This window comes from Cuculus canorus, chromosome 3 (genome assembly GCF_017976375.1).
Source record: "Cuculus canorus isolate bCucCan1 chromosome 3, bCucCan1.pri, whole genome shotgun sequence".
In the NCBI taxonomy this organism is placed as follows: domain Eukaryota; kingdom Metazoa; phylum Chordata; class Aves; order Cuculiformes; family Cuculidae; genus Cuculus; species Cuculus canorus.
Window position 1 is genome coordinate 53,259,070 of NC_071403.1, and position 25,634 is coordinate 53,284,703.

The 25,634-nt window shown below is 40.3% G+C and overlaps 1 protein-coding gene across 4 annotated transcripts in view; it reads right to left on the minus strand.

The window, feature by feature from the left end:
- The window catches only part of GRM1 (glutamate metabotropic receptor 1), a 186,819-nt gene that overhangs the window by 12,754 nt on the left and 148,431 nt on the right, over positions 1-25,634 (minus strand). For 2 of the 4 annotated variants that reach the window (XM_054063656.1, XM_054063655.1), the window contains exons 7-9: positions 25,334-25,460; positions 18,908-19,838; positions 1,564-1,648 (exon numbers count right to left, since the gene is read on the minus strand). In XM_054063656.1, coding sequence (XP_053919631.1) covers positions 1,588-1,648; positions 18,908-19,838; positions 25,334-25,460 — 1,119 coding nt within the window. In that variant the 3' untranslated portion in view covers positions 1,564-1,587. The remainder of the gene's footprint in view (positions 1-1,563; positions 1,649-18,907; positions 19,839-25,333; positions 25,461-25,634) is intronic. The other 2 variants (XM_054063653.1, XM_054063654.1) reach the window with 1 other exon arrangement.

The following is a 25,634-nucleotide window of genomic DNA, read 5'->3' on the forward strand; positions in this document are numbered from 1 at the left end:
CTTTTTAAAGTCTTGCTTATCTGTGCAGCTGCAGCAAGCATTTGGAGTCCCACCAGAGGTGTTTCTCAGGAGCTCATATGAAAGAGGATTTTTTTTTCCAGACTGAAAAAAAAATCCCAAATGTTGTCATGCAAAAAGCAGGAGTTTCAGCCTTCCTTATGCTCAGGAGTTTTACAGCTTGTGCCAATGCTTTTTGAATATAATCTGTTGTTGCTTTTGTCTTTCTTTGCCTTATACTAGTACGCCCATGTTGGACTCGCATTTCATCATCAGTCTTTCCAGACAGACAATTGGCAATCTCTGCCCTAGGAATCTGCTGCACTTGTTCCAGATCAGAAAAGAAAGGCATATTGTTGTTGTACTGGAAGCTAGTAACAAAATGTGTGTACTGGTCCTAACACCGGCTTTGTAAAATTTGCATATCAGAGTGGCAGACATTCTGCACGGGCCCTGTAATACCATCACTATTGCTCAAAATATATGATACATTGTCTGTATTTCTTCTGATCTGCAAATGAGAGGGGCAAGATTTCATTGACATAACATCAGCACTACCTGTCCACAAATAGCATAGCCTCTCAGAGGCACATTCAGAGCTAGAATGCTTTGTTGCTCATTAGAGCTGAACAACATCTCTGGCCGTAGATAGACAGCACTGCTCAAAATGCTGTGTCAGTGGATCTCAGGCTGCTTTCCACCTCGTCACTGCACAACCTTCCCTGTGGCTGGAAGCAGGACTGTTTCACATCTGCAGTTTATCAGAGAGAAATGAGCATAAATCTGTTCTGGAAGAAATGAGGCAAGACCTTTCTGTTTCTGCAACAGCTAACATGTTTTCTCCACCGGGTTTGTGTTTCCTTAGAGAAGGCAGTATTTGCACTGTTGTTCTTAAAGAGCTGAACTTTGCTATCATTCACTGAATGCAGAATATGCAGAATCTGAACATCTTTCAGAAATTACAACAGGAAAAAATTCTCTGCTATTATTTAAATATACCTTAGGGCAACTATTTGTTTCTAGACCAGATTCTGCTGGTTTTATTCACATGTGCCTGTCTCACGATTTCCCTGTTCTGCAAATCCCATCCAAACCAGTGTTTTCTGTGTTCCCTCTGCTGGCTCTGCAGCAGCAGTTCACTAACAAGCACAGTTAGCAGGATCTGTGCACAGCAAAATTGTCTTGCCATGAGACAGCCACTAGATTGCTGTTTAAAGCACGCAGGATAATGTCATCTCCATGCAAAACTGTAAAAAAGAAAAAAAATGTTGGCTAAATGGAAAAAGAAAATAAAATTAGTACAAAAAATGTATTTGCAAAGTTGTAGGCATTTACAAGTAAAACTTAAGGCTTAAAAAAAAAAAGTAAAAGCTGCAAAAAGTTATTTGGTGTCCTCTTCATCACATCTGGACAATCAGATTAAGGCATTATGTGAAACAGGGGACATAAGCAAATTTCCCATGTTTAATGGCATGCACCACATTTGTCCCATCATTAGACATGATAAACCAATGAGAAAGAGAAAGCAAGGGATAAAACCACTCTTTGTCATGCAGCTTCTCTTACACATTCACTGCAGTGTGGGAATTTTCAAAGCTGCACATGTGCCGACGGACACTGGCTGATGGGCGAGAACTCTGGCTGCCTCTTCCTGAAGATTGAAAAGAAAAAGACACCCAGTGAGTGGTTATACACATGTGCACACATGGTGGCTATACCACTCAATAGGGTGCCTGTCCCTCACCTATGCCTAAGCGTCTCTCTGTGAACTTTCCAGGTTTTTCTCCTCTTGCTTGTTAGGTCAGTCACCTCGACTTGCCACATAGGTTTCCCCTTGGCCCCAGCCTTACTACTTAAAATAGGTTTGCATGGTGTTTATCCCTGCTTCCCTTACTGAGCCCTGATGTGTTTTACATACCAGATGGCAAAGGGCTGTTGTGCACTTAGCTGTCAGTGGGACTTCTCCTCTGGTATTTTCAATGCAGGGTGAAATGATGAAAAAGAAGCATCTGCCTTTCTCATCTTATTTACAAAAGCATCATCAAAAGTTTTTGCGTGTGGAGTTTTTAATACATACTCAGGTCCTGCTTTTTCCTGTGTCTCTTATTCCTACGATCTGCTTTTCTAAATGTTTCCTTTATTTTACTTTTTGAGCTTTAGCTGAATAGCTACTTGCTTTTGTTATATATGACTTCATTGTACGTACTTCATTTTTCTCAAGGAAACATTGGTCTTATTGAGGTAGACACAAAATGAAAGGTCTCTAGATGCTCTACCTGCAATGGTAATTTGAAAGGGAATGCAGATTGTAGTTTTGGCTGTTAATATAAGACAATTTCCACTTCATTTTTCTCCTCTCCCTTACCCTATGAAGTGGATGTAAACTCTCATATGTATTCCCCAGTATCAAGAGAAATATACATACACACACACGCGCTTTGACAAAAATCTCAGTTATTTTTGCATATGGAATGTATCAATGAATTTCTGCAAAAAAAAATTTGTCATTGTAAATAAAATGCAAATAAAAATTCAGCATTTCTCCCCATTAAACAATCATAGTGCATGCTTGCCATACTTCTGTTTACCTCAAAACAACAGATTGGTGGATGGTATGTGTATGTACTACATATTCAGTACAGCTGATCATGAGCCAAACAAGCCATTCTTCTCACCACATACCAAAGCATGGAAGCACAGAGTGCTGTGCACAGAATACATGCATACCCATTTTGAAGAGGTAGATGCCTTGAGATGACTTCTGAACTATTATGAATAAAACACAAATAAGACATACTGCTGAACAATTTTGTAAACCTACTCACTTTGAAGTCTCTAGAATAATTATATTCCTTACCAGGTGTAATGAGATCCCTGATATTTGACAGTTTAAAGGTGATTCTAATTAGGAACTTAGCTACCAAGCTCTTTCGTACTACCTGTTTATGTCACAGAGATTATTAAGCTTCTGATTAAACAGAATATCCAACATTTCAATAGATCTCCAGTTTTCTTTACCTACTGACAGAACAAGAGCTTTCTACTCTCTGTGTTTGCTTTTTTAGAAGGCAGAAATTAGTAGTTAATTCAGTCACAGGAGCTAATTTTATGAAACAAGTAGCAACATGCTGTCAATTATCCAAGAGAAAAATCCAGTTCTAATTGTATTTAACGTGTGTGCAGTGCTGTATGCAGAACAGGGAGCACACGGCCACAGAGAACCTTATACAGGGACCCTGGGAAAGGTGAAAAACTCTTGTTTCAGAGGACTGCTTGGAACCTGAGTCTTTTTGAGCTAACAGACTTTACCAGCTGTTGTCCCTCAGCTACAGTGTTTTACTGTTACTTTTGGCTTCCTTTTGGCATCCCATGTTTCACATCCTTATATCTTCTTACTCAGATATATCCCCAGAGCAACTTCAGAGCATTTTGCTCACAGAACTGTGGGAATCTGTAGATCTTGTTATGAAATCCTCCCATGTGAAAGGAAGAAAGAAGCTTTCTTCCTCAGATAGTCCAAAATTCTCCCTAACATGCTCAAAATAAGGTGAACTTTTTTATTATTATGGCTGCAGCTGTGATCCTCAGCCAAAATCAAACACAGATATTACATGTAACAGAGTATGCAACCCCTTGGAACCTCACTAGGTTTGAATTCTGTGGGAGGCTGTTAGATTGCTGCCAAGCTCCATCAAAGCAGTGGTCTGCCTTCTGGTCAAGGAGAAATCCTGTATGGTGATGTACAGCACACACACACTACTGAAACCAGCTCTAAATCTCAAAGTTCATGCTTCGGTAGAATTTGGATTTGGATTTACAGTGAAATTTGGATTTATACGGTTGTGGGAAATTCAGTGCATGTATTGAGTATACTTCAGTGAGTTATTTTGCAATTATCAAACCATTGCCAACTGCATAAATAATAATAAATGCTTTTGAAGCATTCAGTTTGAAGTATCCTTGTAGGCTTTCTTTCTCTTACTAGTAGTGTGTGCTAATACTGCAGAGCCCTGAACAGGATCAATGCCTAATCTCTGTAACTTCTTTTCTATTTATTTTCAATTGTGATAGTGTCTCCTCTCTTCTTCCTCAGAGGCTCCCAGGCAGTGATGGAGCTTCAGGTACATTTCTCTGGTTACATAAAAAAATTTAAAAAAAAATAGTATTCTGCCCATCTTTATAATATGAGGATTAATGAGTCTTTTGGGGGGAAGTGTTCTCAAGTGTACTTGAGAAGGGCACAGCCTTCTCACTTCCTGCTGAATGGTTAATTGTATCCTGAGCCAAAATGCAGGATGGATCTTTTGTATGTTCAAACGAGGAGCTGGCATACCATCATGAAAATGTCTGAAGTGCTTCCTAACAAACCCCTGGGTGTAGTAACAGCGAATCTGGCAGAGGAAGCAGGGTGGCAGTGCAAAACGTTCCTGTAAGTGGTGGATTAATTGCTTTGTGTTCTTTGAAGCAGAAAAATGCTTCTAGCTGGTTTTCAGAACAGAGTAGGTAACGGGCCTGTTGAAATCTGCAGTGAGGAATATAAAGGATCTGAGGGAAGAGTCACTCTTGCCACTATATTTTTTCTTAAGTGTAATTGAATCATCCCGCGAGGCAAACAGCTATGTCAGGATTGTAGGAAAGTGTAAATTGCTATCTGTTATGTTTTATACCTGAACAGCTATGAAACCAGAAACATTCACCTTCTGCTCTGGAATTGCTCTCTCTGCTCATCTCTAATAGACACAAATTGAATGAATCTTGTCTGGTGTCCAAGATAACTGAAGTGTAGGACACCTATCATCTTAAGCAACACTTGGAGATCCTCCACACTAGATGTTGCCGGACCTGTAAGAAAAGCTTTCATGTTCCTCACAGAGAAAAACACACAGAAAAGCACAGCTCCAAGATTTTATAAAATCTAATCTGGAACAACTAATCATCGATAACATCAGGAAAAAACAAAGTGGGGAGGAAATTCAAGAGAAATTATGATGGCATCAAGCTGATACTTACAGTGATAGCCCCAAATGATTCCCTAGTTTTTAATAACGTAGGTATAACCTTGGGATTTAATACAGAAAAGAAGAAGCCTTGTGCCACGTGCACTGTGTCACACTGTCATCACATCCTAGACCAGCTCCTGCTCCAGCATTCAGACTGACTGCCCTTCACAGCTCAACACCACCACAAACTTTCTAGCCTGCTTTTCATCTCCTCAACCCTCTAGCAGTCAGCAAAGTGGCTGGGGAAGTAAGCACACTTCATATGTAGAACCAGATCAGTAAAAGGCTCAACTAAACACTTGACCCAAGTCCTTTTGCCTTTCTAAATCAAGCATCTTCCCAGGCAGAAGCATTCATCTTCTGGTATTTGTGTCCCTGAAAGGTCAAGTTTTGTATATGGCTTTCATGGCTGGATCAAATGATATCTACATAAACGGAAGGAAACCATATCCTTTTCCTGTAGGAAGAGGAGATGAATTTTCAATACCTTTTGTATGAGCCAGGATCTGATAGAGGTTTTCTGCAATATATTTCAATAAACCAATAGATGAAGTAGGAAAGATGGCCATGTTGTCAGTATGAATTAATTTTTAAAATACAAGTCCTGAATTCCAAGCCTAGTAATGGTTGGAAACAATTGCTCTGTGTTTTAACTTAATTAAGCTAATAAATGGTGCCATGGCAGTTTTTGGAGAGAAAGAAATCAATAAGAGCCATAGAGCAAAGAGCACTGCAAGTAGGAGGGAGGTTATGGGGTCATCACCCTTTCCAGGCAGAGTGAGATATATAAAAAATTATCACCCATGGAGGATTGAGGAGCAGGAGGGATTTTACAGAACACTCTCTCTGTTAAGATGTGAGCATCTGCTGAAGAGGACAGAAGGGTCACAGTCACCACGGAGAAAGTAATCCCAGTAGGATGCCCAGAAGGACCCAGTGCTGAGCTGCAGGTGGATACAGAGCTAAGGCTACACTTCAGGTCTGCCTGGGCTAGCAGAGCCAGCTGTGTGCCCCGGGGACCTCTCCAGCCCTCCCCAGCTGCTCCCTCTTGCAGCCCCACCGTCCCCTCCATCCCAGCGCAACCCTTGGTGTAATTGCTCGATCAGCTGACAGGGAACGGCAGAGACAGCTAATCTGGGTCACAGCTAAAGCAGAAATAGAAAGGAAAAATGTTATCAGTTCTGCACTCCAGTTCACAGCATGGCTGTCCAGGCTCTCGTCATTATGTAAATAAAAGGACAGCATGGGGTAAAGGAAGGCTTTGGGTGTCATTTCTGTCTTAGGGCAGCTTAAAGCATTTGTGGATCTACAAGCTCTGATAGCCCAAACTAGCTGCAGGCAAATCTCTTGGCTGTCGGGGATGGTGGTAGGAGAGATGTTTGAGGTAACGTATAACCCTAAGGACTAAGAAATATGTATAGCCTTACATTTCAGAGGATATGAGAAAGCAAAGGAGGAAGGACTGCTCACTGACTGGGGAGCACAGAGATGCCTTGGGCCACACTTCGTGACTAGCAAACTCCCACTGCCCACGTGTGACCCATGCTACACACCCACAAGTGATCCCACTACTCCCCCGTGAGCCCACGCTGTGCACACCAGCTTCCAAGGACACTTAGGGAGATGCTGGTTTTCCCTTGCACGTTGACAGCGTCAACCTGCCATCTGGGGCATGGGAGCTGGCAACAGTGTGGGTCAGTGTTGGTGGGCCCAGCTCTTGCAGCCCACAGCTTGGCTCGACAGGGTAAATGCCACTCATATGCTTCATCTTCTCACCGGGTATTTTTTGCAGTCGTCTGTGCTGCTTTCAAGCATAGCCTCTTGTCAGTCCACTCAGATAATCCCTCTGTGGGGGCTTGCACAGGTTTTGGGATTTGTTTTATTTGTTGGTTTGTTTGTTCTTTTGGCATTTTGCTCTTGGCTGTCTGGTTAGTTTGCTGATTTGTGAGGCTTTGGGGTGCAAAAAAGTGAGTAATGGAGAGTAAGTCCCAATTTCCAGATAATCCTTGATCTGGAAATGCAAGGCTTACAAGGAAGCCAAAACAAGCTCAACTGAACTATCTTAAGTTATCTACCTTTTGCCATGAAAAGAAGTGTCCAGAAGAGAATGTAGGAAGATATTTTCCATAGAAGTAGAGGGGAAGACTAACAAGAACTTTAAGTAAGAAAGCAACATGAGGAGACATTCCTGGCTTTAACACAGTAAGAATGAGGAAAGATTAATAGTGCTAGGTAAAGAGGAGGATATACTAGCTAGAAAATGGCTTGCAGATGGGCATTTATACTGCACTTGTGATTTTCTGGGGGTACCTGGACCTGATCAGACTGAAACTGCAAACACCAGCAAACCATCTGCTAGTGAGGAGCTGCTAGAACCAGATCATGGGACACTTCTTTTGCTAAAGGTTAAAATCAGCTTTGACATCTCTGGCTGTGGTACTGCAACACAGCTGTGCTAATCTAATGTTTTGCTGCTGAAAAGGACAACTTTCATCCCTGTTCCCCAAACCAGGGGCAGCAGGGACACCTCTGGTGCTGACATTAATGTTTATCTGACCTTAAGATCCAGCTTAAGGACAATCCAGCAGGAAATAATTCTTTTCCTTTTTTGTATCTCTGTAAGGTTAGTTTTTCAGGGGAAAGAAAACCACATCCTGTATGCCACAGGAAAAAAAAACCCAACCAAACAGAGCAGAGAGGGGGAAACAGCTTAAGAAGAGACAGCTGAAGCAGTAAACTGGAAATGATAAATTGTTTATAATACAGTAATAAGAGTCCTGGAGTGTTTAGTTTTCATGTGGGCTTTAAAGTGACAAATTTTGTGATTACTTCTAGCCTGCACAATTGTTCGCTGTTTACAGTGTTAGTGCCTTTTAACCTATGCTTATCAGGTGTGGGAGGCTGAATGCCAGAGCACATATATGCTCTGAAGAATTAGCTGACTTGCTATTTCAAAATTAAATAGTCTTTAACAACTGCAGTGTGGAGGCAGATGTTCTATTGGTACAATATACTTTCCTTTTCAACCCACACTTGAAGTAGTTTCTTAGAGTACTTTGCCATGGCAGAGAATGTAACTTCTGTCATTGGCCATGATTATTAGTGACTTGTTGACAGTGGGTATCTTCTCTACGGGCATTAAATCTGTCATAGCCTGTTCTGCAGAATTCCAAACCTGAATCTGGAAAACCCAAACAAAAATTCAGCAATGCTGATTTTGCCCATTCAGAGTGCAAGAGGCAATGAGTTAAGAGCTGGGAGAACAGAGGAGAATGTGGTCAGGTCTCTTCTTTGGGTGTAAATGGTTCTCCCTGCATTTGGGACTGATGGGAAACAGTATCAGAAGACAGGTAAAAAAATCATCAAACTATACTAGCTAAACTATAACCAGAATCAAGCAGGAAGTGAAGATGGTGATTTTGAAATTCCTCACTTTTCCCTTTACAAATGCTTAAATTGCCATAGACAAAACTAAAGAGATGAAAGAAAGTTCCTTCATTATAAATATCTGTGGAATAGGCATTTAGCAAAGACTACATTCGGATTTTGGACTGAGTAGTGCATCAGAAGTTAGCCTCTGCTTTGCCATACATCATAACTAGCACCAGTCCCAGCATCTTCTGTGTTCTATGAAAGTAATGTAAAGAACTGAAAAATTAGGATGGCATTAAATGTTGTAGGAGATAGTACAGGTGTCTGTAAATATATGTGTCTGAATTTGGAGGTATTTTAAGAAAAGTGGACTTTTACAGGTGCCTGGATAGTGTGCTGTGTGCTGTTCCTGTAATAAATGGAACTCAGCTGCTGCTGATCTGAAGGCATAAAAGTGTGAATGTTGTAGTCTCACAAAGTCTAGTACACTTGACAGTGGTTCATGCTGTTGAGGCACAGGTAAGCTGACACTGACTTTCATTTCCAAAGTTTAGCAAAATTCCCCATTGTCAAAAATACTCCCAGTTCTGGGAGCACAGTGTGGGGGGAGATAACCTGAGATACTGCTGGTGAGACATTTTTTCAAATCCTTCCTTCGGACAGGGAAGAGATGTGGAGAGCATTCCCAAAGTGCAGTGATAATATAAGTAAGGTAGTCCGGTCTTTGTGTCTTTGTGACAGCAGGCATCATCCTGACAAATTTGTTTTGAAACACATTACTGATCAACTGACAGAGCAATGTGCTGGCCTTTTCCAACTGCAAAACAAATGTATGCGCTAGTACCATCCTCCAAGGGTTTTGAGGGTATTTCTCTAATGAAACATAAGCAATACTGTTCTGAGACTAACACTGTGTAATCAGGCTAAAACCCTGCTCAGACAATTTAATTTCTAGTGAGGTGAAAACCGTACATGCCTACAGTCCCTCAATAGAGTTGGACCACCTTCTTCTTCTGATACTGTTCACAGGTGATTCACCTGTGAATTAGAACCTTGCTAAAAATCAAGTGCTCTGTCAGCATGCCTTTGCAGCATCTGCTGTTTGTCTTGCAGTATTTTGATTTGTGGGGCATTCCTGCACAAAAGGGAGTGCTTGTTTCAGACAAGGATAAACTTGGTGGAGAAGCCATAGTGTGAAGTGCCTTTCACATCAGTGAAAGAGGTGATATCCGAGAATGCTCTCCTCTTCTTGGGCTCTTACATGCTTGTGTGTCCCTAAGCATGAAAAAGGATTAAATAAATCAGCAGTAGTTCTGTATCTCTGCATTAGTAAATTTGCATTGAATTGCTGAGATGAATCAAGAATATTTTTCAGACTACATCTTAATTAGACAAAAACAACAAATCCCTATATTAACGGAATATAGATGTGTATAGTGCTTGTGCTCTTTCATAGCCTTATCCTTATGCAGAGAGTATTGGAGAGACATGTTTTATCCTTCAATATCCACACTTTTTTCACCTCTAGATTAGCTCAAAGGTCATAAGGTGTCTCAGAGATCCCTGCAGAATAAACAGTTCCAAGCTACCCTGTGTGTTTATTCTAGCAAGTATTTGTGCATGAATTATCATGTGTTCATGAAATGTCACAGCTCTGTTTGCTTCTGCTGAGGGAAATAGCTGAGGCACAGGGCTGAAACATTGCACCTTTGAGGATAGGAAGGAGGTAAAATGCATTCTTGACTTAAAAAAATCTAGGAGACTTGTGTTTTACTTCTGAAATAAATAAATAAATAAATGGGTGATATGCATTTTAAAATTATATTTAAGACCACTTCCCCACTTTCCCCAAACACGGGTTGATGGCTCTTTTTCCTAAGTATGGGGTCATGAGAATTGGAGTCTGATTTCCATATGTAATATAGGGAAATATCCAAGTTTTTAAATGCTTCTCTGGATACAACCTTCAACATCTATTTATTTACCTGACACTCTTAAAAAGAGATTTCTTTCTTATTTTTCTCACAGTGAGGATTCTATCCGAAAAACCATAAGATTATGGTGCTAGATAAACATCACTTGTTTATACCTACATGTGAAGACAACTGTTTGTATCACTCACTGCTGAGTTGGTGTATTTTAGTAACATTCTAACCGGATTGTTATGACTACATTTCAGAATAAAAAATGCAATAAATAATATATATAAATACAAAAATACAAGGGAATGTAATAAGTGATTCAGTCAAGCAAGAAATTAAATTACAAATGGTGTCCTTATTCCTGTGTTTTATGCCAAGAAAGATACCAGTCTTCCCCACAATTTCTGTAGTCTGCCTTTATTTCCTTTCAATCAGGGAGCAGAGATTGCGGTAGCTAACTGTAATGCTCCCCTCTGATGTGATTGTGTATCTATGCTCCATTGTGTTTAAGTATAAAGATTCATTATACAAAGCTGCCTGCTGCTGCAGCAGTGTCCACAAGCAAAACAACATTTTGCAGTTTGGAGTCCTGAGAGCAGTAAAACAAAAGAAGCTGTAAAGCAAAGTTCTCTGGGACTCGTTTGGTAAGAACCAAACTGCACTCAGAGACCATCCCTTCTGTTTATGTCTTGTCAAAAACCCCTGGGAGACCTGTGAACATCCATGAAAAGAAAGTTGCAAAACTGTTCTGGACTGGGAACTTCAGAGAAAGGGAAGAAATTACATAAAACCTTACACAACAGCCCTTTCTAGTAAAGGGTTCATCCATATAAGTGTGTCTCTGACTGGTGACAAGGAAGCAGAAGTTTGAATAGGAGCCCAGGGTGCAGATACTGCGCCCAGCAAACTAGTCCAACATAACCTGAGTTTTGCCTGAGGGGTGTTTATCCTCACTGCTTTCACTGGGAGGCCACTGCAAAATTTCATTGCTTTTGTCATGTATTTCTCTGAAATGAAGCATTGGGCAGACTCTGCTTGGTCAAAGAAGGAAAGCTAAACAAGAATAAGCCTAAACTGCCAGACCTCTTGGCTTGTACTCGATGACAGTTTTCTCAATTATATTGTATATCTGTCTCTGCTCCTTCTCTTCAGCTTGCCTTTGGAGTGACATGTGAGTGGTTATGCATCTGTTGGAACTCCCTTCAGCTGGGATAATTTGCAAGAAAAACTTACAGTGCTTTTTGCAGTGTTGCTCCTTATTTGTCGTTAGAATAAAGAAGTCAATCCTCTTTCTCTGAACTGGTTATCTTGCACATACATACACAGATACAGAGTTTGGTATATAATTTGGTAGACAAATTCACCATGCCTGGGTTTTCAGTCAGTATGTTTCATAGTATTCATTTAAATAACTATAAACAATGTGAATGTGAAGTGAAATCTCAGAGTTATTTATCACCTAGTCTGTGCTTTTTTTTTGGTGCATGGGACAGAACTACATCATATCTATGAAAGTAAATGCAAATTCAGGGATATGGAGGACAATATTAGATATAATTACATAGCTCAAATTTAATAGACAACCCTGCAGCGGGGCTGGAAGAGATTGCTAATAGGTTTTGGACTCCCTTATTTTATGTTTCTTTCAAAATATCAAACATCAATTGTGTTTCCCTTTGGAAACATATAACTGTCTTCTGAGAGTTTTAAATATTCACTTAAATCAATATACTGACAAGAACTCAACAGCTTGACTTGAGTTTGTTGTGTTTTCTTATTTAAAATTCACATCACATATACGAGAGAACCGGGCAAGAGTTGTTATCTGCCACACTGCTGTGTCCGCAAAATCATTAATGGTTTAAGCTCAGCAAACAGTCCAGAAAGCCAGCAAACATACCAATTGCTGAGTGATATTTGTCCTGAGAACCTTCAACTATCTTTGTGAGTATACCAGATACTTTCCGAAGAATGCACTGCAACCTCAGAAAACGGTGAAGAACTGCACTGCATGCAGAAGGTAGGCAAACAACAGGGTGGGCTGCAATGAGGACATGATCCAGGGCAGACCAGCGTGACCTCTGCCTTCCCTGCCAGAGCTGTGGCACCAGAGAGCCATGCCAGAGCTGCCACACTGCGAAGGGAGCAGGCTCCTCCATGATGTACCTGGGTGAACCAAGTGCCCTGTGACTGTGGATCCGTGTGCCTTGACAGGGGTCCAGGAGCTGCACTACACAGCCATGGACCAGCACTGCACCTTGTGCCCCACGATGTCGCCCCTCTACAGAGTCAGCACCGAAAACATGGCCTGAACATCGACAATTTATTGTTAGGCGATGTTAATGGAGATGTCAGCTATGCAATGACAAAGGAATAATTTAAATAAACAACCTAACCTGTTCAGTATAATTTTTCCAACTATGTTTTTCAGTTTGTTTGGTTTTTAATCTTTGTATTATTTCCCACTTGCAGGAGGTTATAACCTTTCTACTGTTTCAGAACTCTCTTCCAAAATATGCCTGTCCCCTCTTGGGCAAGGCTCAGCGGGATGGCTGTGCAGGCCCAGCAGGTTTAAGAGCTTTCTTGAAAGTGCCTTGGAATTTAATGTTTACCAAGGTCTGTAACTGTAAAAATAAAAGGCTATGTATGCAATACCACTACAGGACATGAGACATTTACCAACTGCATTAATTTTCTAAATTGCAAAGCAAGCTAGCCTGCTATTTCCTATTAGATTCAGCGATTGTCTCTATATTGGTTTGGCAATGCTGCATGATAAAACTACTCTAGACAGTAATCTGTACAACAAGCGTTAAAAGATGATTCTTACATGCTACAGGCTAGGTGCCACAATTTAGGAGCAAAGGAAATGCTTAAATATATTGCAGACTGCTCAGAATGGGCTTCTGTCCTGAAGTGTAGTAGTTTAACAATATATCCTCTTTTATAGGATGGTGACCAGTTGCTATTAATCCTCCTTGTACTTTCCACTAAATCTTCTTATTTCATATCTTTTGAGGTATTTCAGCCAGAAAAAAATGAAATATTCCCTGTGTGGCTATCCCAGGTTGAGGTTGTATTTTGTTCAATTTCACGCACTTTAGCCTGTGGTAGTCAGAACAAAAGCCGTTGTTTTACTTACATTAGAAGTGTTTTCATGTTTTCTGTTCACATTTCTCTCCTTTCCCCCCTTTCCTTCATAACCCCCTGCTTAAAGATAGCGTATTTACTACGTGGAGTAGTAACATGAGATTAAGAAGAGGGAATATTCCTGAGCATATCTTCCTACTATGAGGGACTCAAGTGGCATCAAGTGAGAGGCTGTGAAAGATCTGTATTCGTATGACTGCAACTGAACATGCTGAACGCTTACTCCTTGTTTCTGAAAGCTCCAACTCTTGCCATGCTGCACTGTGCATTTGCCTCCTCCACCACCATAAAAAAAACAGTGAAACAAAATGTCCTGCCTTCTGGACATAGTTTTGCTAAGATTCTCCCCACTCTATGTCTGTGTGTGGCTTTGAAAATGAAGAAGCTGGGGAGCCCCAAAGCCTTTGTGGACTGTGAGTCGCCAAGAGAGTCCCAGAACAACCATGCAGCACGGCTTGCTCAAGATGAAATGGCAACACAGCAAGTCAGTTTAAAGAGAAAGAGTAACTTAAGAATATCTGGAGAGAATTTTATAACTGGCAAGACAGAAAAGCAGATCGTTCCCTAAACCCTGATAAAGGAACAGATGCGTATTACTAGAGGTAACTGAGAAACCTGATTTGCAGTTAAAGAACTGTATGTGGGACACAGTACAAAGGAAGAGAAGACAAAGAATAGGAGCAGTTTCCAGTTAAAGGAAGTAACGATATGGTACTAGGGGATGTTAGGTTGTCTGACACCTTTTATTAGAATAAAATAAAGCCATTTTGAGAGATCATTGGCCCAGATGACTGCTTGGACACTGATTAGAGTGAATGCCTGTGAGAGCAGCCTAGAGGCATGGGCTGCCAAAACGTGTTAAAAAGATAAATAAAAAGTACATGTTTGGAAATATCTAAAACCAGCCATTCATCTCTGAGAGCAGACAGCTGGAGGAAAAATAATTGAATGCAATTATATTAATGTTACAAGGGGGGAAGCAGGTGGCTCATGCATTAATGTGGAGTCCTGGTCACTTGCTATTTGGCCTTGCTGTCAATTCAAATTTTGCTATATAACTTATGTTGACAAGTAAATCCTCACCTACTCTGATAAAATGCGCACTAAAATGGTGTCTAGCCCTGGGGTGTCAACCATAAATTTAAAATCATTTATATGTGAAGACCAAGGCAGAAGATAACCATCACTGCTGCACCTGGACCACAACAAATTTGTCTTATGCGGTCCTCTCTGCAATGCTGATCCTTCTCATGCCACTGAAGCCCATAAGATGCATGAGAGAAGGGGTAAGACTTGCTGTGTGGCTTAAGCTCTGTTGGAAGTGTGGGTGTGTGCACTACAGAAAAACAACACAGCAGACCTGAAGGCTTGGCTCCAGCCTCCTGCACCTTGAATAGAGTCCATTTGAAGCAGTAGCTGGAGAAGATTTTTACTGAACCCTCCTCCAGGTCAGCATCTTCAATGTCACTGGTTATTTTTTCTGTATGTAGCACAGATAGGAGTGTTGCTTCCTCAGGGAAGCAATCATACAGACACTACACAAGAGTGCTGCTCTTCAAGCTTATTGACCCTGGCAGACCAAATTGACATTTGTGGTCAAGAACAAGGCTAACAATCACAGCAAGATATGTATCCAAAAGTTACAATCTCACAGCTGGAGGAAAAGCCAAAAACCAAAAAGACTGAAATGGCTCTCCTAAAAAATGCTACTATGTCATCATCCTGTAAGTGCCAGGATTTCATAGTGTCCTCAAGCAACAAACTCTAACAATAAGTGTCCTCATAAAGCTTCGATAAAAGCAGCAGATATCACTCTCTATCTCTCCTGATGGAGCTGTTCCATTTTTTATAAATAATTAAATATTCATTTGACAAGAGGGAGAGACTGACAGTAGCTTGTTACTGAAGGCACTGGCAAGGGATCACTCAGACCCAGATACAAGTTCTCTCACAGAATAGTACAAAGTATTTCTCTAGGGTTTGCATCAGGATTTTTTTCATCTGTTCCAGGACACATTGCTGGTCACACATTGCTGGTCAAGAACAGAGAAAGGAGACTTGTCCCGGGACAGTGCATAGGAATGTCCTGTTATAGGACATTCACACGGGAAGTGAAGGAGATATTCTTAACCTAAGGGAGTGTTTTAACTAATGACTGTTGGAGTAAAGTTCCCTTGTGCTTCCCCAATGCTTTCAACTCCCCACAGAAGAAAAAGAATGTGCCCCTGGCCCAGAAAGGATCCCAACCATCAAAGCCCTATTCTATGAAATATTTCAAGAGACTAGAATTTTCTGATGGAAAGCATATTCTACTGGACAGTTCCAAGCCAGCTCTACTTAAAAAGTACTGTCTGTAATTGTTCATAGTTTAATTCAACCAAGTCAGATAGAATTCAAACCTTCATGATTGCACAGAGCATCTTTAATGAGCAACGGATCAGTAAAGGCAGTGTGCTTTGTTATTTAAGTGAAGACTGAGTGGTTTTAAACAATTTATTTTTGTTTAAACTCTTGGTAATGCAGCTGGGACAGACGTTTCTCAAGAGGGTTTTCTGACCTTTGTATCAGTACCAGATGTAGCTGAAGCTTTTGAACTGACCAATCAGTCCTATGATAATAGACCTTTATTGTTAATTCTTTTGCTCTGCTTTAGAAAGGAGAAAGGAAGAGTGGCTTGGCTTGCTCTTGTCCCCAGTCTATACTAGTTAAACTAACAGCACAACATTGCATGTGAATGCTGTATCAATGCTTACATGTTTGATTTGCCCTTAGAAATATTATCTATTTTCAGTTTTTAAAACTAACACAATTTAATTCTATATTTGCACATCAGTTTGATTTAGAGGGATGCAACTTTTCTATTTAGGAATTGGAATTCCATGGCAAAGGAGAAGTTTGATAAAGACAGGAAAGAGAGATGAAATTTGAGAAGCCAAAAAAGAAATCCTGCTGATAAGAGAGAGGGGAGGTAATAAGAAAATGGATGGGAAGTTGTTGTAATACAGCTGGAAAAGAAATCTTTTGAGTTGAGCACTGCTAGACACTTATAGATAGAAAAATGTAGTTAAAAGAGGAGACAATTACAAAAATCAAGAAGCAGAACAACATATTCTGGGATGTGAATTACTGAAAAACTGGCAAATAGATCCCAGATTTTGACAGGAAATGAGAAAAAATATTGACAATTGGCCTGGAGGCCATTCTTGTGGGCATTAAACTTGTTGCAGTAGTTTCAAGTCCTGTTTCAGGAAGGGCCTAACTACACATTTGAGTTTTCTAAATGTTTCAAAGGCTCCAGCAAATTCTACACTTTCCTTGGTTTCCTCAGTGACTCACGCTTCTCTGTCTGTGTCAGCACAATGTTCTCACAAGCTTTGCAATGTACTCTGCTAGGAGTTAAAATACCCTCCAGAGCTCTGAAATTACTTTTTGTGCTGTCTTGTGACTTTATTTCTGAATCTGTTTGTTTGTATACTACACTGCTTTCCGTTCTTCATGCCTATGTACAGAGAGGTATACATCAGCAAGCCTAGCGTGCCTCTGCATCTGTGCTGGTTTAGGTGAAGAACATAGCAGTAGCTGCACACAAGGATTAGGTTGTGGTTTTGCTATGTAAAAGTTCTGGAGACTTGACCTGAGATAATAAAGCACATTAAACAGGTGTTGAGCTTTTAGTTTACAAGATAACTTTAAAACTCTAGAGCATTTTTTGTTTTATACCATTCACACAGGCTCAGTAGAGAGGTCAAGAAAATTCTACTGAAATTATACAACAAACAAATTGTTAAAATATCAGGCATGTCCTGTTGGTTTTTTAGGGTGGTGATGCTGAGGAGGAAGCTTGGGATTTGAACAGTGTGAAATATTTTCTCATATTATGTACTATATTCTAAATATATTGTATTTGGAACGCTTAAAGTACACTTTTTTTTTTTTTGTGAAAGAAGAACACTAAGCATAAAAAATAATTAGTTACTCGGTTTCTTGTGATTTCAGTGATAAAACACTCAATAGTACTTTTATTTTTTGCCAGATATCATCTTAAATATAGCAACAGTGTTAGCTGGAGACTACACTGCAGAGAAAACACACTAGTTTCTTACAGACATGTAAGACCCCACCCAACTTCCATAAAGTCAGAGGAAGGTGGACCAACCTCATTCTTTTTATTTGAATGGAATTCAAGCTCTTGCGCTATAGAGATTTTTGGCCATTTCCCTGCATGGGGAACTCCCAAGGCTATTGCCACTCCCAGCTCCCTGTCTGTCTAGTTCAGGAGCTGGCAGCCTTATCACGGCCTCCATGGCACAATGAGATCTGTATTTAGGTTATATATGTCTCCATTCCCTTCTCTTCTGACCCCCTGTCTGGCCACAAAATAAGAAGTGTTGAAATAGGATAAAGGCAAAATTGATCACAGCATGGGTTTTATACAGTATTACATTCATCCTTATCCCTTCCATCTCCAGGACATATAAAAATGGTTCTTATGCAAACTGAATTGAAACCAACTCGAGTGACTCAGAGAAACCTGCAGATTCAAAAGAACTGGAAATGAACTGAATTTTAATTCTGTCAGGAGGCTCAGAAATGTAGACTTCACTGGTTCTTTATTATTTTGATAATTTTTTTAATTGGGACAAAAATAATCTAAGCTCATGTCTAGCACTATGGTGCTTCTTTAAGGATTAAAAAGAAATGTTCAGACAGCTCCTCACAGGGATATACCTTTTGAACTAACAGTTCTCTCTCCTCCTCTTCTGCAGCTGGGTTGTTTTTAATTATTAGCAAGGAAAATAGTAGATTCAATAGATGTGCATTCAAGTTCACTTTAACCATCAGTTGATTCCTGCAACTTTCATACTAACACCACGTTTGAGAACACAGACAAGTGTACACTAATGATGATTAAGGTTATTGCTCATAATTCTGACTATTAAATAGAGCATAGGGATAGTATGAAGGGTGTTTTTAGACAACTATCATGAGGACTGTCACAAGACATTGCCTTAAGAACCCTTGTTCAATCCCCAACTTTCACAGACGCATCCCGGTAGATGTGAATTACAACCACTCGGACATAGATTTCTAGTGCCCTTTCCCAAAAGGCTACAATAGCACCTCAGTTTGAACACAATACAGAGCAGCTGCACGTAGGGGAGTGAGATCTTTACCACATGCATGGAGAGATGAGAGAAGCTGCAAACGGAGCTTTCGTTACTCTGCCACTGCCTCTCCTGCCCCAGAGAAAGAGGGAGTTTTGTGCAGGGCTGCCTTTAGAGCGGGAGAGAAAAAATAACACCCATCTGACGCTCGAATCTAAAGGATCACTTCCACCTTTTCTGCTAAATGTGAGATGAAAAAATGTTACATACCTTACTATTCAGCAGACTACAGTCAACCAAGAGAGGATGGCAAAGAGAGGGACATATACAAACAGACGTGTACCTACAGCAAATCACTTACTTTGGATTTCCAGCCCCTGGCTTCTTTCTCCGGAATATGTTGAGGAAAGTGTTGGACTTGCAAGGTGCCTTGCCATCCCCGACATGCATACGCACCACATCCGAGGTGGTGAAGGCACTGCGGACGTTCCTCTCAGGCTTAGCTATGATGATGTACATCTTAGGGGTGAACATGCACCCCAGTGCCACTGTCACACTCAGGCTCACTGCAAAACAGGTGGTGATGATCTTGTAGTTGCTCCCGAAATAGATGGGCACAAAGGCCAGCCAGATGATACAAGTGGTGTACATGGTGAATGCAATGTACTTGGCCTCGTTGAAATTGGCAGGCACATTGCGAGTCTTGAAGGCATAGTACGTGCAGCTCATGATCAGGAGTCCATTGTAGCCCACAGGTGCCACGACGCCTAGGTTGCTGGTGTTGCAGATAAGGTAAACTTCCTTAATGCTGGGGTAGGAGAGGATGGGCATGGGAGGCTCCAGGATGATCAGCGTGATAACCAGTGTCAGCTGCACACTGATCAAAATGGAGGCAATTACCACTTGGGCCCATGCACTCATGAAACGTGGCTTGCGGGTACAGATCTTCTTTTTGCTGCCTGCCAGGATGCGTGCAATGCGGTTGGTTTTGGTTACAAGTGCAGAATAGCACATGGCAGATGAGAGACCCACCAGAAGGCGCTGGAGGTAGCAGGATGTCGTGGTGGGTTTAGCTATAAGGGTGAAAGGGCAGACGTAACCCAAAAAAATGCCAGCAAGGATAATGTAGCAGAGCTCCCGGCTGGAGGATTTGACAACAGGGGTGTCCCTGTAGAGCACAAAGATAAGGGTGACAAACATGGTGACCAGGATTCCCAGGCAGGAAAAGACCACAGCCACAATAGACTCTATATTGCTCCACTGGAGGTACTTTACGGGGATGGGTTCACAGCCTATAGTGTACAGAAAAGAAACAGAGTGTTAGAAAGGTATCTGCTTGAAGAAAGAACACGGGTTTTTTTTCTGTCTCCACTATAATGCAAAGATTAACTTATGCTGTGTGCCATGGATTATTAAAACCGCTTTATATAGGAAGGAACTGTAATATGGGAAAGTTTGGATAAAAATGTGTTAACAAAACAGCCATCATTTTTGGGTGTCTCAAACATTTGTTTATGACCCTACAAAGGGAAATGAGATCTGCAAAATTTTGCTAATTTTTCTTGAGACACCTGCTGAAAATCCCAGTATATCAAAGGCGGAGCTGGGAACAAGACTAAGACAAACTCCACACCATCCCTTCATTTCAGTAGGGAAGGGACTGTTACAAACCAGAATGAGTAGCTAAGACCAACTTATTTTAATCTTTATTAAAATCACTATAACCTGATCCCCTACCTTTTTGTGAGAGTGATTTTATGAACTATAGAAATTAATTAGAGATCTATGCGCTGAAAATCAGTAATAAATCCAAAATTGTAGCAGAGCTACACCATAGATTTTGTACATTCTTATATTTCTGCTTTTTTCTCTTAAAATTACTTTATTCTCATTTTGTCAAATCCTCTGCTCATAGTTTTTTCACTAAATAGAGTAAATTAATTCTTATGGAAGAGTCAACCCCACAAAATAGACATACCTTCAAAAAGTAACTGGGAAGGCTCTCCTTTATGACTAGTACAGATATGCAAACACAGGTATCAGTTAAAGTGGTACTTAACTGCTCTCTCCCACACTCACATTAAAGGAGTCTCTGTCTGCCTTCCTCACTGGGCTGAAGAAGTAATACCAGCAACAAGCATTGCAGAGAAAATAAAGTCCTCTGTTATTAATAGGGTGTTACAGTTGTAAAGCTGAGTTACTGAAAACCTTCGTTCTAGCATTTCCTAATTTTTGATCTTAATAGTGCCAAGATGCTTTTAACATGTTTCTGTATCCCAAAGTAAGTATCCACAGCCTCTTCTTGTTTTTGTACTCCTCCAGTTTCCCTTGGACCCAGCTCTCCTTTCTGCCATGTCTCAAGTATTTTTCCTCCCAGTCCCTCACATTCCCTATTCCTGTTCCCCTTCCAGTTCATTTTTTTCCTAGCCAGTCACCTCTCCACCCAGATGTCTCCATTAAAAACACTGCTGGTCCAGTTTTTCACATCCTGGACTGTCTGCTCATCACTTCTGCCTGTCTGGGTTGTTGAACACAGCTAGGAAGAGCAGGGAAAACATGGCAGTGTCAGTGACCTTCTAAGAAAGGCATTTTTTTTCCTCTCAGTTTTGCTGCAAAATCTTAGCAAGGGCCCTGATATTGTAAAGCACAAAAGTCATGCTCAGCCCCTTCTTCCTCCGTATGCACTGTATCTGCGGGAACCAGCTTCTATCAACTAAAAGCTTCTGAGTCCCACAGTTTTGGTCAATTTGTATGCACCTTCCACAGGGTTGCATAAAATTAACAACCAATACCCCTACGAAAATGTAATTTCCTTCCTTCCAAATATAGGAGAACTAAGCAGAGGTCTGGATCAAGGTTGAAGAGTTTTACTGTAACCTCATTTTGAGAAATAGAAGAAGAATTCTGTATTTTTTGATGTATTAAAAAAAAATAAATCAGCCTGAGGCAAATCCTGACATGGAAAATTTCTGCTGTAACTTTTAATGTCTGCCAATGGCTTATGAACTGAAAGAATGTCTCATAATTCTGTACTCTTTGTCTCTAACAGTACGAGGCTGACTTAACTACAGACAATGCTGTTGACTTGACTGCAGGTAATGTTGTTACAGGTACCTGTAGCATGAAAATCAATAGAAATGAGTATATGTGCAACTGCAGGTCTTATGAAGAATAGGAATTCTGTTTTACTCAAGGTAGTCTGTTCAAGACTCAGGTAGATGAAGAAACCCATTCTTCCAGCCAGTATTTTTACAGTGAAATATGAATTAAAAGCTTTTTATTGGAAGTGGGAGCATCTGGCCATTTACCAGAGCAGCCCTGAGGAGCACTTGACTCTTTCTTTCATTTAATAGTGGACTAACAATCAGAAGTTCCTGCTGGTTGATTAATACGTGCAAAGCTCTTCTTGAACAAGCAGGCAGTCTGAGGTTGCTGGGAGGGTTCAGTTTCAGTGTGGGCTTTAAGTTTAGCAACAGCAAGCCACACTCATATTATTCCATCTTAAACGATATTTTCAGAACCTTATCCCCAATTCAGAACAGTAGGTAAGCCTATCGATTGCGTTAAGCTTATCTATTGAATTTCCTAGAAATGTTTCATTATATCAGTGTAATTTCTGTGCACCAGCAAACCCCAAGAGCCATATATGCTACAAACATTTGAAAAAGCTGTTTGCACTGCTTATATCAGCAAACAGTTGTTGGTTGTCAGCACCTATGAAGGTGGGTCATTTCACAGCTAAGAGAAAGTGGGCTAGGGAGCCTTGTTGAAACTGGAGGAGGATACCTAAGAAATAGTGTACTTACAGGTTTTAAAAAAAACCCAACAAAGCAACAAAAAAACCCCATCCCTCCTAAATCAAAACAATTAAACCAAACTTCAAAAAAATCAGATAATTAGTGGTGAAAGCTTCTAGCAAAAAAGCTGTTTGGGAGCTTTCATATACTGTGCAGAAGGCTAATAGATTTTAAATTTTTTTTTTAAATTATATTCATCCTGCAAGGCCAATAAGACAATCCAAGATGTTTCTGAGGTCATTAACACATCCCATGCAACTGATGGCCTCAAATCTTTACAATTAATTTCATAATAGCTCTATAAAACTTCTTGTCCTATGTTGTTTTATTGCTTATTTAAGATGATTTGTGTAAACTGGGTTTACTAGCTTGACATTCATTCTTTTTATATCAGTTTCCGATACAGTAAAAGATATCTCTTCTTGGCACAAAGCCTTAAGATACTGGGTTTAGCAACTATTTGTCAGGTCAGATTTTTATCATCTGTGGTGAGAAATACTTTGTGCCTGCTGGCTCCACCTCACTGAACACATATTTAAGGAAAGCAATCTAAAAAAAAAATTGTACATTTAAAAATAAAATTAAAATGTCAGGAAAGGATGGCTGAGTAACAGAGACTGACTTCAAATGGAGAGAATAAGCACTTTGAAAAGCACGTCTTAGGAAATGGGTTAGTATGTGCTTCACGTTTCTAAGGATTTTAAAGACATCATCTGTGATGGAAAATAGGACTAAAACTGCATCCTTGTCTAGCATTTAAGATTTAAAGCAAAGGGAAAAACAATCTGGAATGTGAGATGTTAGCGACTGTGTCTAGATGCTATGGTGACTGGCAGGATATGGGTACTACACACAAAACTAAGCTATAAAAGCATATTTGATGGGAGAAATCTGGCAATAAAAGAGAATTCCAAATTAAATTGTAACAATGGAGACTCCCACAAAGTTCAAGAGCCAGAGTTTATCTATCTGAGTCCTTTTTCTAGATGTTAGGATGGCATCAGCTTCCCTTCTCAACTTTGTGCTTTGTACTGCAATTCAAGTAAATGAATTGCAGGGGTTAAGAAAAGTTTTTTGCTCAATAAGACAAAATGAAGAAGCTGTGCAGGAGCAGACTTCTCTAGGAAACCAGTCGATGGCTATGCTGTCATTTGGCTGATGCTACTGTGATTTTAGAACAGCAGCAGTCCAGTTTCCTTGCTGAGAAGAAACACAAATCAGCAGGTCATCTACTGATTTCATTAAAAGTTAATAGATTGCAACATGCCCCTGAGATATTTTCAAGCACTGATGCTTTACTCAATTCCTTTCAGCAGTGACTGTCATTTTGACATACCTCCTTTTGAGCTATTTTGGGCAGCTGGTAACACTGAACCATATTCGCTCAAGTGCACATTGATCTCTTGCTATGTTCTTGGTCTGCCTTATTAATTAAAAAGAAGTTCCAGTTTTCTTCCTTGAATAGTAGATACAAACAATTCTGTGAACCTCCAAGATTAAGAGAACCTGGTTCTCTATGGATACCTGCTTTAAAACTAGCAGACACTTGGGTTCCATGAGGTGGGAGTTGAATAAGAGCTTTTCCAATGGTCAGGACATTTATGAAGGGTTACGTGGATTTTACGGTGTTTAGTAACACAAGATATTCTTCCAGACTTTGGGCCCTTACAGAAAGCACTTTTCAAGAACTCCTCTTCCTAAAACTCACTTACATGAAGCTTAAAGGAACCGAATGAACACTAGGATTTCTGTATGTTGACAAATCTGTTTGAAATAGATTCAGTTGCACGCCAGAGAGACGAAGAGAGATAGAGACAGGGTTGGGGTGGGAGGTATGGAGTATAGACAGAGACACATCTGGGACATGATCATGTCTTATTTTACACGTAAAAACAAGTTAGACAATGGGTCACATTTAGTTTATTGTGATTAATAGTATCATTTTAGCTGGAGAAGTGCAAGTGTTCTATCTCAAAATAAAACTTCTGAAAGCTTGCTTGGCTTCAGTGACTTGCTTAACAGTATCTTTTGGAACTATTTGATCAAGGTTTGATCAAGTTCATCTATGTGTTAAATGCTGCAGCAATATCTAGTTGCCAGGTTGTCATATTAAAGGACAAAGATGTCGTAAGTTGCATACTTGATCTTCAGCTTGGTAGTCAAATTGCTTCTCTGACTAGGAATGATGTCCTGCTGAATACTGGCAGCCAAGATTTGCAGGTGCAGGACAGGACAGAGGTGCCAGTAGTCTTTTATAGTGATACAAAGCAAAACTCAAGGTCAAGGTGGAGCTTCTCAATGCATTAAATCTTTTTTCTTGGGGTAGTGGTTACAGCAAAAGCCCAGAGCAGGTGTGGAGGTTGACCTTGACAAGTGAAAAATAACAGAAAGTTGCCATAGCATACAATTTATTGGAAGTGTATACAGGTCATCCAAAGCTTATACACTGTAAAGACCAGTTTTAGCTGTTTCTCTTCCTTCTGCCAGCCTTTCTTAGGCTGATATTCCTCTTGCTGGTGAGTGCAGTAATAATGATCGTTATAGCAAACAAAAGTGTGGTAGTCAGTTACTGAATGCCCCAAATCCCAGACAAAGTATTATTAACTGACTGGTAGAACAATCAGAAAGAATATTAAGTCAGTCTAACAAGAACGCACTGAGTTCTTGTGATAATCACTGCCAAAACTGCAGGAAATTCTGCTAAGTTCATTTGTAGTCTTAACAGCTTTATCAATGCTCATGTTAACTGAAGGGGAGGAACAGACAGACTATGTCATTTCTTCTGGGTAGAAATTTTTCCCTCTTTATTGTCACTGCTGTTGAATGGAAACAAAAGGTATAGCACTTTTCACTCAACCTAAACTACAACGGGATGTGTGTTTAAGTATGCACCTTTAACATCCCTGCATGCTGCCACCATACTTCCCACCAAACACCATTTGTCTTGTGTCTGGTAAAATGGGAACACATTTGGAGGGACACATCCCTACCTGTCAGGTCAGTATTCGGCCACCAGCCAAGCTCACAGGCTTTACATGTGAATTCATCCTGAACAAATTCATTCTCTTTGCAAGCAGTGCAAATCCAGCAGCAACTCACTTCTCCTTTCCTGATCACCTGTAATGCAAAATAAGTCCTCAGCTATGATCCTTTGTAAGAAAACACAGAACCCTTCCCTCCCAGCAAACAAGTACCACCTGTGCTATTTAAAATATGTCAGGATTCTTGTGTATGGCATGTTTCAAACAACTAGATAACATGAATTCCGATTCTGTATCTAAGTCTGTATAT